Below are 12,517 nucleotides of genomic sequence, written 5' to 3' on the forward strand. Positions count from 1 at the left end.
CCGTCAGCACCGGAGCCTCCTTTCAGGCTTCCCACCGGGAGAGCGGCGCCGCTCTGTGCCCATATTCCCGCAGCCGTTGAAGTGCGAGGCTGCGGCGCGAGGTGCCCGCGGTGTTGTGCCCGGCGCTCCGGCAGCCGCTGCCCGCGAGCCCTGTCCCCGCCAGGGCCGTGACTTGCACGGTCATGGCCGCAGCGCGCCCTGCTCCCGCTCGCAAACCCTCGGCGCCTGCTAAAACCTCCAGAGCAAACAGGGCTGGAAGGCAAAGTGCGTGCTGGCCGGTTGGCGAGAGTCGGTGGAGGCCGGGAGCGACAGCCAGGAACTCGAGTTACATTCTGGCAGGGTTGCACAACGAGCGGGCTCCCGTGGCTGCTGAGAGTGCCCGGGCAGGAACTGGGGTGCTCGGCGAGTGGGGCTGCACCCCAGATCCCCTTGCAGAGCAGTGCGTTTCGCAGCACGGGGCTGCCTGCCGAGTGCCAGGCCCCACTACAGGGAGAACTTCAAGGGTTTCTCACCAGAGGCATCCCAGCTTTCTATAAGCTGATGCAGGAAGCATTTTCCTGCAAAGGGGCTCTGCTGGGRAGCTGGAGAGACGCTTTGGAGGAGSCAGCTTRTTGGTGCARTGAGCTCAGAGGACTGTCAAGCCCTTGAGGAGGGAAGGAYGTAGTTGGGGAGCAGTCTTGCCATGTTGAACTGCCACTTCCTGACAGGGCTGTGCCTGCAGGATGGGGATAAGAGCAGGGAAGGACACACGGGCACTGACAGGGCTCTTCTGGATCAGCATTATAACGTTATTCCTTCTAGTTCACCCATAGCAGCTCCAGGTGTGCACTTGCCCCTTCAGAAAGGACCCTGCCTGCCGTGTAATGCTCTTGCTTCCCRACTGCTGTTTTAGACAAGGTTGTGGCACTTGCTCCTCTCCCTGCATGTGCCGCACTTGCCTGGAGGTCAGTGCCTCAGCTGGTTTGGGAATTGTTAATAAAATCAAGGGGGACAAGACCTTCTGTGCCGGGATCCTCATAAAACGAGGCTGGAGACCTGGGAGCTGCGGGTGTCAGTCTGCAGAGTGCCTTGCTGGGAGGACAGCAGGATGGACCCCATAGTGTGGGGCCTCTCAAAGCTCTTGTGCTTCCTGAGCCCAAGAGGGACTCCTGCCCCATCCCTGCAGTGCTTAAATAGGCAAAATGCCCCCGTGGAAGCTGTTGGGAGCAGATCACGCGGAGGCCTCACTGGGCGCCGCTTCCTGCCCCCTTGCTGCTCAGATGGAGTAGGCTGAGTGGTGTAGACACATGGGGAGGAACTATTGAGCAGCTCGGTGGGTTGAGGGCATTGATCTTGATGAAAGTCCCACCGTATCCRGGTGTTGCTCTAGATCCCTTCTTGGAGAGGATGAGGCATTGGAGGGCTTCTGGAGTAACCTCTTTGGGAGGTAACCTCTTCYAGAGGTGTTGCTGAATCCCTTGGTGGGCTTTGCTGTTTCCCAGGGTGCAGTTTGGTAAATGCCAGTTCACTGACAGCTGTTACATTGAGGAAAACGCTGCAGATTGTGTTGTAACCTCTAAACCACAACCCGTGATGGAGAGGGCAGCGTCTTGTAGACCCTGTTGACTTGCACAAGGCGTGAGCAACCAGAGGGACGGTCACGCTCCTTTCCAGAATTTCTTGGGTGGCAGAACAAAGCCTGGGGCTCGGAGGCTGCAGCGAGTATCTGTTTACAATAAACTTGCTGCTGACATCAATGATTAAAGACCGATGGCTGCCTCGTCTTGTCTGGCTTGGGGAAAACCTCGCTGTCATTAAAACAGTTCTTGTATCTGCCTCAATGCGGCCACTGCGAGGCCGGCGGATCCCGGCGCCGCTCGGCCTTGGACAAACAGTCCTCAGCTCAACTTCCTGGTCTTCTGCTGAACTTTGTGCTCGCCGCCTGCTGACGGAAAGCGCTTGTCATGGGAGGCTGCTGTTCTCCAGAAAGCTCCTGTCAAGCCCTCGGGCCAGGATGACTCCTGTTCTTGCAGGAGGCCGTGCAGACCTAGCATGTTATCCTTCCTCTTGTTGGTGAGAGCAAGTGGCCTTCTCTGTCTCATGGTGAGAAGGATCTGAAAGCCTCTCTCACTGCTAGCACCTCCCGGCCTTGCTGCAGATCCTCCTGCGGTGTGGTGGCTTTTCTGGGTACTAAACACGACTTGTTTATATAAATAGAGAGATAGTGGAGTGATAAATCGCGATTTGCAYATTTCCAAGTGGCTGGGAGAAGGTTGGGCTGCACAGCTTGCRCTCAGCACCCTTTATGAAGGGTTCTTGGAACTCCAGTGCTAGCGACTTAAGCCTTAAGATCAAGGAGCAAAATTCACTGGCCTCAGGAATGACTGAGTGACTTTTCAGGGGAGAATACCAAGATTAACCTGAATGTGGTTTGCTGGAGACACCACGTGCAGCTGAAGCTSCTCACCCAAATTCCAGCAGGCTAGTTCAGCCTTGTTTGCTACTTAGTCTTTGCTTCTTTAGTTTGGGAAGTAAAACTGAAATCGGCTAAACCTTGGAGCTTGTTCTYATTTTCCTGCAGTTGAAAAGGCCTTACTCTTAAAGCTGCATCTATTCCAGCAGCAGTGTAACAGCTTGTTTGTTTTATTTTAAGTCTGAAAACTTAATTTTAACTGTATAAGCTTAAATACCAGTGTTCTGCTTAAACCAAGATCAATTCAGGGAATTTAAATTTCAGTCTTTTGTGTCTAGGGAAAGTAGATTTCATGACRCTCAGCACCTGGTTTTGAGATGTAGTAAAGCTAGTGGTAACTTGATAAAACTCTTCTTAGTGATGCCATAACCAGGCTGGCCTTGGCCCCCGCTTTGGGATAAGGGCAGACCAAGGTGGTTTGAGTTGCATGATCTTTTTTTGAAATACCAAAGCCCAAAGCGAGGGAAGGTCTCCCCAGCAAAGATACATAAATGAGGCTGCCAGGCTTTTGTTACTAAACGTAAAAACAATAGCAGTAGGCATAAGCCCTTAGCTGTTTGCTTTTGAACGGTAAATGCCTACATGTGAAATGGGAGACTTTGGAGCRGGGTGTATCTGCTTGGCAGCTGCTCTTAACACTAACAGGAATGACCAAGAGGAGGACAAGATATGGGTGGTTTTGGGGGGAGCCTGAATCCCCCCGTTGAAGCAAGGGGAGGCTCTTAAGTGAACCCTTAACGTGTAGCTGGGAAGGGGCTTAGCTTTCTCTACTGACATGAGCAGGAAAGTGTTGGTGAGGACAGTGTAGCTGCAGTACTTGTGGTTTTACCATTCGTAAGGGAATTATAACATGTGGCAGGCTCTGCTGCTTTCAAGTGTATCAATGCTGCCACAGGTACTAATTTAACTTTAGCATTGCCAAAGACAYTTAGTTTTGCAGGGAACTAGCAGCTGAAAATTGGTGCTTAACTGTTTATGAGCTAAAGCCGATGAAGTAAAGGGGCCGTTCAGGAGCTGTTGCCCGAGAGGCTGGGAGGTGACGGGGCACAGGCCCTTGCACCTCGCTCTCCGCGTGATGCTGTTGGGTTATTAGCAGGGGGTGGCTAGGGAAGGGTTCAAATGCCCCCTGCTCCGGCCGCTGTGATGGTGACACTGCGGAGGCGGCTCGAGGCRGGGAGGAGGTGGCTGCTGCTGCTGGAGCACCCTGAGGGGCTGCTGGGCCCGAAGGCGCTTCGCGGCGGCCCCGCTGCGGCTGTGCCGCGGTTCCGCAGGCGAGGCCACAGGAAGCGCGTGACGGTTCTGGAGCGAGCGGGGGGAAGCGCCCGGGGCTGCCGCCCCTGCCGCGGCACCAGCGACCTGCTCAGATCGTATCGCCCAACTGAAGCGGGGTTTCGTCATGCCGCCTTTCCCCCCGTCGTTGGGGTAATCGCTACCACAGCAGTAAACCCCTCCTGTCTTGCGTTGCTCYGTGACTTGACAGATGGGTTCTGATGACCTTAAACTGCTAAACGGTCTTGCGGGGCCTTTGGTTTTTCATATACCTTGATTGCTTTTACCTCCACGCCAAGGCAGCAGCTTGCCTGTGGAAGGATCAGCCCATGAATTGCTCGTCTACCCCTTTTACCTTGGCTCTATCCTTGAGGGAAGTGCTGCAGGAGGYGGGGAAGGCTTCGGCTGAGCCTGTTCCTGCAGGCCCTTGCAGAGGGCTGGTGGAAGGAAAGCCGCGGGGCTGGCGCGCCGCTCGGCGCTCGCCAGCTGCAGGGRATGCAGGCTCCCAGCTGGCCGTGGCACGTGGGGATGGGCGGCTGCACGTGGTCACGTTCCTGACTTCTCCCGTGGCCACAGGGCCTAGGAGCGTGTCCCTCGTGAGCTCCTGCGCTTCCGTGATTCCGGGGCTTCACGCCGGGGCCGCCGGCTGGAGCGGCTCAGCCTCACATACGGAGCAAGCAGGCTGACTTGCTTAAGTAGCTTTCCCCTACTGTTTTTCCTGCTATGTGATCCTTGCTGTTAAACTGCCTGATTAGTCCTGTTGTGACTAACACAAAATGTGAYGTTTTGCTAATAGCAGAACCTTCATGGCCCTTTTGAGCGAGCGAGGAGTTTTCCCCTTGCCTGCGGGAGAGATCAAACCCTGGAAACCAGCAAGGCAGCTCCAAGTAGGCAGTCCCTGCAGGGTGCCAGTGCTGCAGCGCTGATCGAGGCCGCGCCGCCTGCTTTGTACATGGTCCCTATCCATGCAGGGAAGGAGCAGGCCACCTGGGAGCCACGCTTGTCCTCTCGCYGCTGAGAGCCCCTCAGCATTAAGCACAAGCCCCGGGATTCCCATCCCTGTGGGCATGACTGGAGAATTCCCAGTTTCCCCCAGCATCTTCCAGCACATGAATGTTTTCCCATCCAGCAGTAGCAAGCTTTATTTTGCCCCCCAAAAGGTGAGTGGAGCCACGTGCTCGTCCCAGGCTGACAAGTCTGTCATGGCAGATGAATGTTCCTTTTGCTTTAGCAGGCCTCCAAACTTGGGGTCAAATTAGCAACCTTTAAACTGTGTTTTACCCCAGAATGCAGATTTGGGCTGCTAAACTGATGAAGCTGTTTAGCAAGGCCTGGTATTAGCTATGCCACAGAAGCGCTGTGGTAGGACTGTATTAATTTTGCTGGTAGTGATGTGTCTCCTATGTAATTTCATACAGTTTCTAGCTTAGAAAAAAAATCTGGAAAACTTCAGTTCTAGAAAAGTGCTGCGTTCAGAACATCATCTCTATACTTTGCATATAAGGTAAATTAACTGTATTGTGAAAGCTTTCAACTGCATAGAGAAGCTCAGTTGCAGGTGATTGTTTCCCAGTAGTAAATCCATTCAACCCGCTCCAAATGTACTAATACACRTAGTTATAATGAATTGGGGTCTCAGTGGCAGTGTTCATTAAGTGACATTTAATTTCTTTTCTTCTGCAGTGACTATTTATTCAAGCTACTCCTGATTGGAGACTCCGGTGTTGGGAAATCTTGCCTTCTACTTAGGTTTGCAGTAAGTGATCGTGCTTGAAAACTCCATGTAGAAAAGCTGGCAAGTATTTAGCAACAGTGCCTTTGCYGAAGGAGCTACGTGAGAGAGGGCTGATGTCTGTCAGGAGTTGGTATATCAGGAATAATTAATATTTCATTAATATTCCACAGCCCTCTGGTCTTGTGCATTTGTTTCCAGATAAAGAATTAGTTCATGAATAATAATGGAAAGAAATAATATCAAGAAAATGTCTGATTAAGCTTAATTCTCACTTGCCTGGTACTTGAGAACAAGGTATGTTAATTTAAGTCCCACCATTACCCTGGAGGGGGTGCATGATTATCTGTAGTAGAAGAACGTACTTGAAAACTTTGGGTATCCACTTGTGCTCATCATCATTCCTGCAAGTGCATCTGGGGAAGAACATGATCAGTTATTAGCTGAATTCAAGCAAATAAAGCTTGAAATTTCACCAAAGAGGCCTCTCAGAGGTGAGGTCTGAAAGAGAGGTGACTAAATATTCCTGGGTTAGTGAGAATATTGGCAGCTGCTGTTTCTGGAATGTCATGTAGGTGACACAGCGTGAGCTGTGGCGTGGTGTCACAGCACACCTGGGACCAGCCCTTCCCGTGATCGGGAGGCTCTGCACTGCTTCAAGACGTGTCCCCTGGAGGGCCAGAGCCACTGACCCGCAGGCACGGGAGCTGTAGGTGCTGAGCGTTGCCCCAGCACTTSAATTTCTAACTGACCTGTCACTCTGCAGGTCCCTCCTCAGCTGCAGAAGTGAATCAGTAGCCCTAGGAAGAGATAAAATGGGTCTGGAGGTTCTGGAGTCCCACTAACTCCATCTRCATCTGTCCCCACGTGTGGCTTTATGCTGCTGTGGGAGCCAGGAGGGAAGGGTGCAATCAAATGCTGACGCTACTGCAAAATAATGACCACGGGCTCATGTGTTAGTCGCTGTAGGTACCATTGGAAAGGGCTCCACGTCACTAATACAAAACGTTAAGCAACTGTATGGGGAGAGGAGCAGGAGTTGGAGCTGTCAGAGGCAGCCTTTGTGCRGTGTTGCTGGTAGCACACAGATCCACACCAAAACCAGCACGAGCACGAAGGGTCTGCCCCGCTGCCGTGAGCAAGAGCGATGTGGCAGCCCAGCCCRTCTCCGCTGCAGAGACTTCTGTATTAATTTTGGCTTCACATGAATCGTCCAACTTTGATTTTTTACAACCAGCTTAAGCTTATCTGGTGTTTCTTCAACTAAGTAGCTTTTTGCTTTATTAATTTGACTTTCTAACTAAGCAGTTTTGCTTTGACATGAGGAATTAGCCGAGCATTCACTCACCTGTGTTCTCCCTGCTGCAGGTTAAACCATACCAGGCTGTTCAAGCTTAYGCTTTTGAGCATTTAAATACTAAGGAAGTAATGTCATGTCATTCAGAAAGACTTAGTGCTTAGGCCTGTTTGTCCCGAGTCCTTCAGGGAAATGTGTTAACTAAGGTGTTGTCTTCCATTCACAATCCAAGGAAATCCCTTGCTCTCGTGGAAGCTGTTGGTTACGTAAAGCTTTGTGATATATTGTTATTCAAAGCTCTGTCTTGCCCCTATTGAGGGAATAAATGTCCCTCATGCCAGCAGGTTAACAGCCCCTAGCAAAGACTGACCCAGGCCCTTAAATATGTAGTGCATGAGGACCTCAGCACAGGTATCCAAGCTGTAACTCTAAACCTGGGTGGTAACCAGCCGTGGTAGCACAAGATGTGAAATTCCAGTGCCTTATTCCTGCCTTTCTCCTAGGATGACACGTACACAGAAAGTTACATCAGCACAATTGGTGTGGACTTCAAAATCAGAACTATAGAACTAGATGGGAAAACGATCAAGCTTCAAATAGTAAGTAATATTTCTTGGCTCCCGGGTAGCTCAGCTACTTATAGCTGAATTTGAATTTCAGCGGGTTATCTTTGTAGTTCTAACCTATCGTTAAAACATAGGTAGTATTTTCCAAGCTAAGCAGTTTTTGTGCCTCTGCAAGATGTCTCATGACCTCTCGGCCCTTTAAGGGCGTCCGTCAAAGACTGTCTCCCTGAAAGGGTAAATTACCTGCTAAGAACTTCTTTGGGAAGAAAGCCTCAGAATTTAAAGGGGATGTGAGCAGTGAGATGAAGAGGGTAGGGTTCCGTGGGCATGGTCTTGGCTGGAAACCCAAACTGGTAGAATTCTGCAGTATTTATCAAGGCTTTGTAAAGAGGGAGGACATAGCACYGAGTGCCTGAATTCCTCAGCAGCTGGTGCTGGCAACGGGGAAAACTGTCGTGAAAGCTTCTGCCTGGCCCCTCCACCCGAGCCCAGGCTGGTGCTTTCRCGTTCCCCTCTTGGCCTTCTGCTTGGCGCGAGCAGAGGGAGACCTGGCAGCTCCTCTCGAGTCCTGAAGCCCTGCAAGGGGGCACGTGTGTGCAGTGCAACCAGATAGCTGTGAGCTCCCACCGGCCTCGTCTCCCGCAGCTCCCAGCGCSGAGGCTCCCGGGCCTCGCGCCGTGACTCAGGGATTCTGGCCTCCCTGTGGCGGAGGCTTGGCAGCCAGGAGGCTGCTTCGGAGCCTGCAGACCTATCCTGGGCGCAGAGTGGCCCTCCAGGAATGCTGTCGCTCCTGAAATTCTGCCGGGGAGACTGTTTTAAAGAGGCAGCTATAGCCCTCTTCCTCGTGTGGCTCCCGGAACAGCARTGGGTGTTAAGGGAGCTTAAGCAGGGAAAGCAGAGAGTGCCCAGGGTTTGGGTGAGCTGCCTGGTGGGGAAGGACGTTCAGCACCAGAGATCCCTGCCACTAATTCCGCGTGTGGGAAGGGAACAGGGACCTGCTGCAGGAATGCTGCATTTCCTCTCAAGAGGGGGTTGCTTTAAAACGCTTTGGCAGCAGTTCCTGTGCCAAGGAGGCCAAAGGGAGTGAAATGTTAAATACCTGTATCCCTGTGATGTACATTTTCTGTTGCAAAAATAGCTTCTGTTGGGGTCAGAACTACTTAAAGCTGCTTTCTTCAGTGAAATCTCACATACGTGTTCAAAACTCAACAGACAGCACTTGCAGAAAAGCTCCGAAGTTCAGAATCCCACTTCCTTGCTCCCCTGCAGTTCCCCTCGTAGCTGCAGTGTCAGAAGCCTTCGGGTGCAGGGCGCCTGTATTTCTGGGAGCTGATGTGCACCAACTCACCCTGTTTGTCTTGTAGTGGGACACAGCGGGCCAGGAGAGGTTTCGAACCATCACTTCCAGTTACTATCGAGGAGCTCATGGCATCATAGTCGTGTACGATGTGACGGATCAGGTAAGTTGGAGGCCGGCCTGCGCTGCTTGCCCAGCTGCACGTGCCCCATGCGTGGCACRACTTGCAGCCTGGTGCTTCTGCATGACCCAGCGTTCAGACACGGGGCTTGGGCTTGATGCTGTTCTCCAAGCTGCTGTGAGGTTTCTCAGGCTAAACACATCCTGCTTTCTGGGTGGAGGCTAAACACACAAATCAAGGGGCCACCGGGATTTGGGGCTCTCGGACAGTTGTGTGTTAACCCCAAACTTTTGGGGCAGCCCGCCTGTTGTGTGCGAGCCCTGGCCAGCCTGCGTCTGTCAGCAGGCAGTCTGGACTGCTGCCCAGAGTTTCAGAAGACYTCTGAAAATATTTGAGCTTAATTGGCTTCTGCAATGGAAAATCTTCAGCGTGTGTGCAGGATGATATAACAGAGCTGGTGTTTTCGGAGGAGGGATCCCTTCCGAGATCCCTGGCATGGTCGTTCTCTTTGGGATACAGCTTCTTGAATCAATAGAAAAGGATCAAGCAGGTGTGGTCCCAGACTCTACTTAGGGCAGTGTGTTTACATTGCTGGAGTCCAAGATTGTCCCAACGTGCCTGCAGCCACCGTGTSTTCCAGGAGGCTGGAATTCACGCTCTGCTTCCAGCTCCATGCCTTTCCCGCAGAGGGGTCCCTGCTGGCGGAGCTGGGCGCTGGAGCGGGCGGCCTGTGCAGGGCTGGTCTGTGCGCCGGCGAGTTGGGGCCGCGCTGCGTGGTGGGGCCGGCGGCGCCAGCATCCGTGTGCCCCCCACCAGGACACGTGGGCACGGGGCGCCGCGTCCCCTGCCGCGCCGGCTGACGCTCCTCTTGCCTCCTAGGAGTCCTTTAACAACGTAAAGCAGTGGCTGCAGGAGATAGACCGCTACGCCAGCGAGAACGTCAACAAGTTGTTGGTGGGGAACAAGTGTGATCTGACCACAAAGAAAGTAGTAGACTATACAACAGCAAAGGTACGTGGTGCTGAACGCGGCTGCTGCAGCCCCTGGGCTGGGCCTGGCGTGTTTGGGTATCCCTGGTGCACCTCGGCGTGCGGATGAGCCTGTGTTGGAGCTCCTTGGAGCTCCTCGGAGCTGAGGGCTAGGAGCTGCTGGGGCTTATGGAGCAGGCTGGGCCGACGCGTGAATTTACCGTGTGCCGTTTCTCAACTTGCAGGAATTTGCCGATTCCCTTGGAATCCCCTTTTTGGAAACGAGTGCAAAGAACGCCACAAATGTAGAACAGTCTTTCATGACCATGGCTGCTGAGATTAAAAAACGAATGGGTCCTGGAGCCACAGCTGGCGGTGCGGAGAAGTCCAATGTTAAGATTCAGAGCACTCCAGTCAAGCAGTCTAGCGGAGGTTGCTGCTAAAACCTGCCTCCCCCCTTTTGTCTCACAACAATGAATTTGCAATCTGAACCCAAGTGAAAAAAAAAAAAAATTGCCTGAATTGTACTGTATGTAGCTGCACTACAACAGATTCTTACCGTCTCCACAAAGGTCAGAGATTGTAAATGGTCAATACTGACTTTTTTTATTCCCTTGACTCAAGACAGCTAACTTCATTTTCAGAACTGTTTTAAACCTTTGTGTGCTGGTTTATAAACGTGTAATCCTTGTTGCTTTTCCTGATACCAGACTGTTTCCTGTGGTTGGTTAGGATGTATTTTTGTTTTGATGTTTCTATTGGCATGTTTAGATGTCGGGTTTAGTCTTCTGAAGATGAAGTTTAGCCATTTTGTATCAAACAGCACAACGGTGTCTGTCACTTTCCATGCATAAAATTTAGTAAGATACATGTAAGATCTGATTTACTAGTTCCTTCTTGTAGAATTATAAATGGAAAGATCACACTATCTGATTAATAGTTTCTTCATACTCTGCATATAATTTGTGGCTGCAGAATATTGTAATTTGTTGCACAATATGTAACAAAACTGAAGAAATGTTTAATAAATATTGTACTTATTGGAAGTAATATCCAACTGTATGGTGATAAATACTGTCTTGCTGTGTGTGGCCAGGGGGGCAGCGAGGCTCGTGCTGTGCACAGAGCATCCCCGGGCCGCTGTCCTGCCCCCGGAGCACGCGGCGCCCGTGCAGGATGCAGCCCCTCGCCCAGTCTCGGAACTTAACTTATTTCTCACGGACTCCATTGCAGGGACGTTTGCTCCGTGGTAGGGCGAGCGGTGTTTCCCTAGGGGAATGCGTGCCAGGCAGCTCGGGGCTGTAGGTGCCAGTCCGTGGCGTGTCTCCTGTCCCTGTGGCGGCTCCCGCGCGGGGCAGCGCAGAGCCGGCCCCGCTCCCGCTCCTGCTCCTGCTCCGCTCGGCAGCGCGAGGACGGACCGGGACGAGGGCTCTGGGGGGCCCCACGCCGCTGCCAGCTCTCACCATTCGCACCTAACCGGCAGCCCCGAGCTTGGGGACAGTGTGTGTGATTCTCTGTACAGAGCTAATYGAATCATTAGTGCCTGATGTCTAGCTCAAAGCCACAGGACAGCTAGCCTGTAACACCTCCTCTCCGTGTAAAATTGTTCAGCTTTATCTAAACTCCAGCCGTCAGCCTACTCTGTAAATAGCCTCATGTTTGAAAGACCATGTAACATTCCCCTAGTAGTAAATACACCCTGTGATAGTACAACTGTAGCCTAGGTATGTTGTGAGGTATAAACTAAAACTGGTGCAAATATCCTCTTTTATTATTTTTTTTTTGGTTGGGGGGGGACTTTGGCTAACAGCTTTCTTCAACATAGTTGCATCAATCAACAGGCAATTGTAATACATTAAAGAAAATAAAAAGTATTGTCCTGGTTAAGTTGAACTCTTCCACTTGAGACCTTCACAATAAAGTGATGTGCTTTCCAGTAGAGCTGTGCTTGTGGGTACCATTCATTGAGTGCTGCCGCGCTCGGGCCGCGGCCGCAGGGAGGGCGTGGGGGGCGAGCGGTCTTCCCTCCGGAGAACTGCACAAATGAACTTAAATGTCGAGATGCCTGCTGCATACTATCCAAAATAATGTTAATATATACAGTAATAAAAGCATTGCAAAACCAACTCGGGCTACGCCAGTTGTTCGGTTCTTTTGCTGTTGCTTTTTTCAGCCCAGGTGGCTGCCGGGCTCGGGGCTGGGGCCTGGGAGAGGCTGCGGGAGCGGCGCGGGGCYGAGGGCGCCTGGGAATGGGAGGCCGGGGGCTGGAAGCGCAGCCGGGCGCAGGGGCAGCGGCTCCGAGGTGCTGGGCGAGGYGCAGGATCCAGGCGGCCGCTCGGGGGACACCTCGGCATTCCCGATCCACTGCTGCTCTTCCCTGTCCCCGCGCAGCACAGGCGGGTCGGGGGSTCCCTTTGCTCACGGCGAGCAACAAACGGGTTCAATCGGCGCCCAGGAGGCGCCGGCTGCTGCTCCTTGGCTGCTACCCGTGATCTTGGAGCGTGGACACCCCAACAAGGAGCGCACRGACGCTGAAGTCCCTCCGCTTTGCTGCAGGCGGCTGCCGCGGCCCGGCGCCCCGCTCACCCGTGGGCTCCCCGCGCGCTCCAGGGGCCCTGCAGCTCCTCCGACACCTCGCCGTCAACGCCGGGGTGTCTTCTAAGGCTGGAAAAAACATGAAAAGAACAAAAAGCGGCTGGTGAGGCGGCATTGACGCGATAGTCCAGCAGCACCCTGAGCCGACCCGGCGCCCGGCCCACAGCCCGCGGTGCCCCCGGCTGCCCCACGCACCCGGCACCGCTGCACGGGGTCCCCG

At 52.8% G+C, this 12,517-nt stretch overlaps 1 protein-coding gene across 1 annotated transcript; it reads left to right on the forward strand.

Moving 5' to 3' along the window:
* Positions 1-4,788: 4,788 nt before the first annotated feature.
* RAB1A (RAB1A, member RAS oncogene family) lies at positions 4,789-10,666 on the forward strand. The gene is made up of 6 exons (XM_026033986.1): positions 4,789-4,881; positions 5,391-5,477; positions 7,254-7,349; positions 8,681-8,776; positions 9,614-9,745; positions 9,948-10,666. Exons 1-6 carry the CDS (start codon positions 4,789-4,791, stop codon positions 10,143-10,145), a joined length of 702 nt encoding a protein of 233 aa, XP_025889771.1. The 3' UTR covers positions 10,146-10,666.
* The last annotated feature ends 1,851 nt before the right edge of the window (positions 10,667-12,517 follow it).

This window comes from Nothoprocta perdicaria, unplaced genomic scaffold (assembly GCF_003342845.1).
Source record: "Nothoprocta perdicaria isolate Ctin4 unplaced genomic scaffold, notPer1 scaffold_138, whole genome shotgun sequence".
In the NCBI taxonomy this organism is placed as follows: Eukaryota; Metazoa; Chordata; class Aves; order Tinamiformes; family Tinamidae; genus Nothoprocta; species Nothoprocta perdicaria.

Excerpts from the sequence above, each read along its gene's own strand:
- RAB1A (XM_026033986.1), top strand. The coding sequence starts at position 4,789 with ATGACTGGAGAATTCCCAGTTTCCCCCAGCATCTTCCAGCACATGAAT. Across the intron at positions 7,350-8,680 it reads AAACGATCAAGCTTCAAATA|TGGGACACAGCGGGCCAGGA; the intron begins GTAAGTAATATT and ends TTTGTCTTGTAG. Across the intron at positions 8,777-9,613 it reads TGTACGATGTGACGGATCAG|GAGTCCTTTAACAACGTAAA; the intron begins GTAAGTTGGAGG and ends CTTGCCTCCTAG.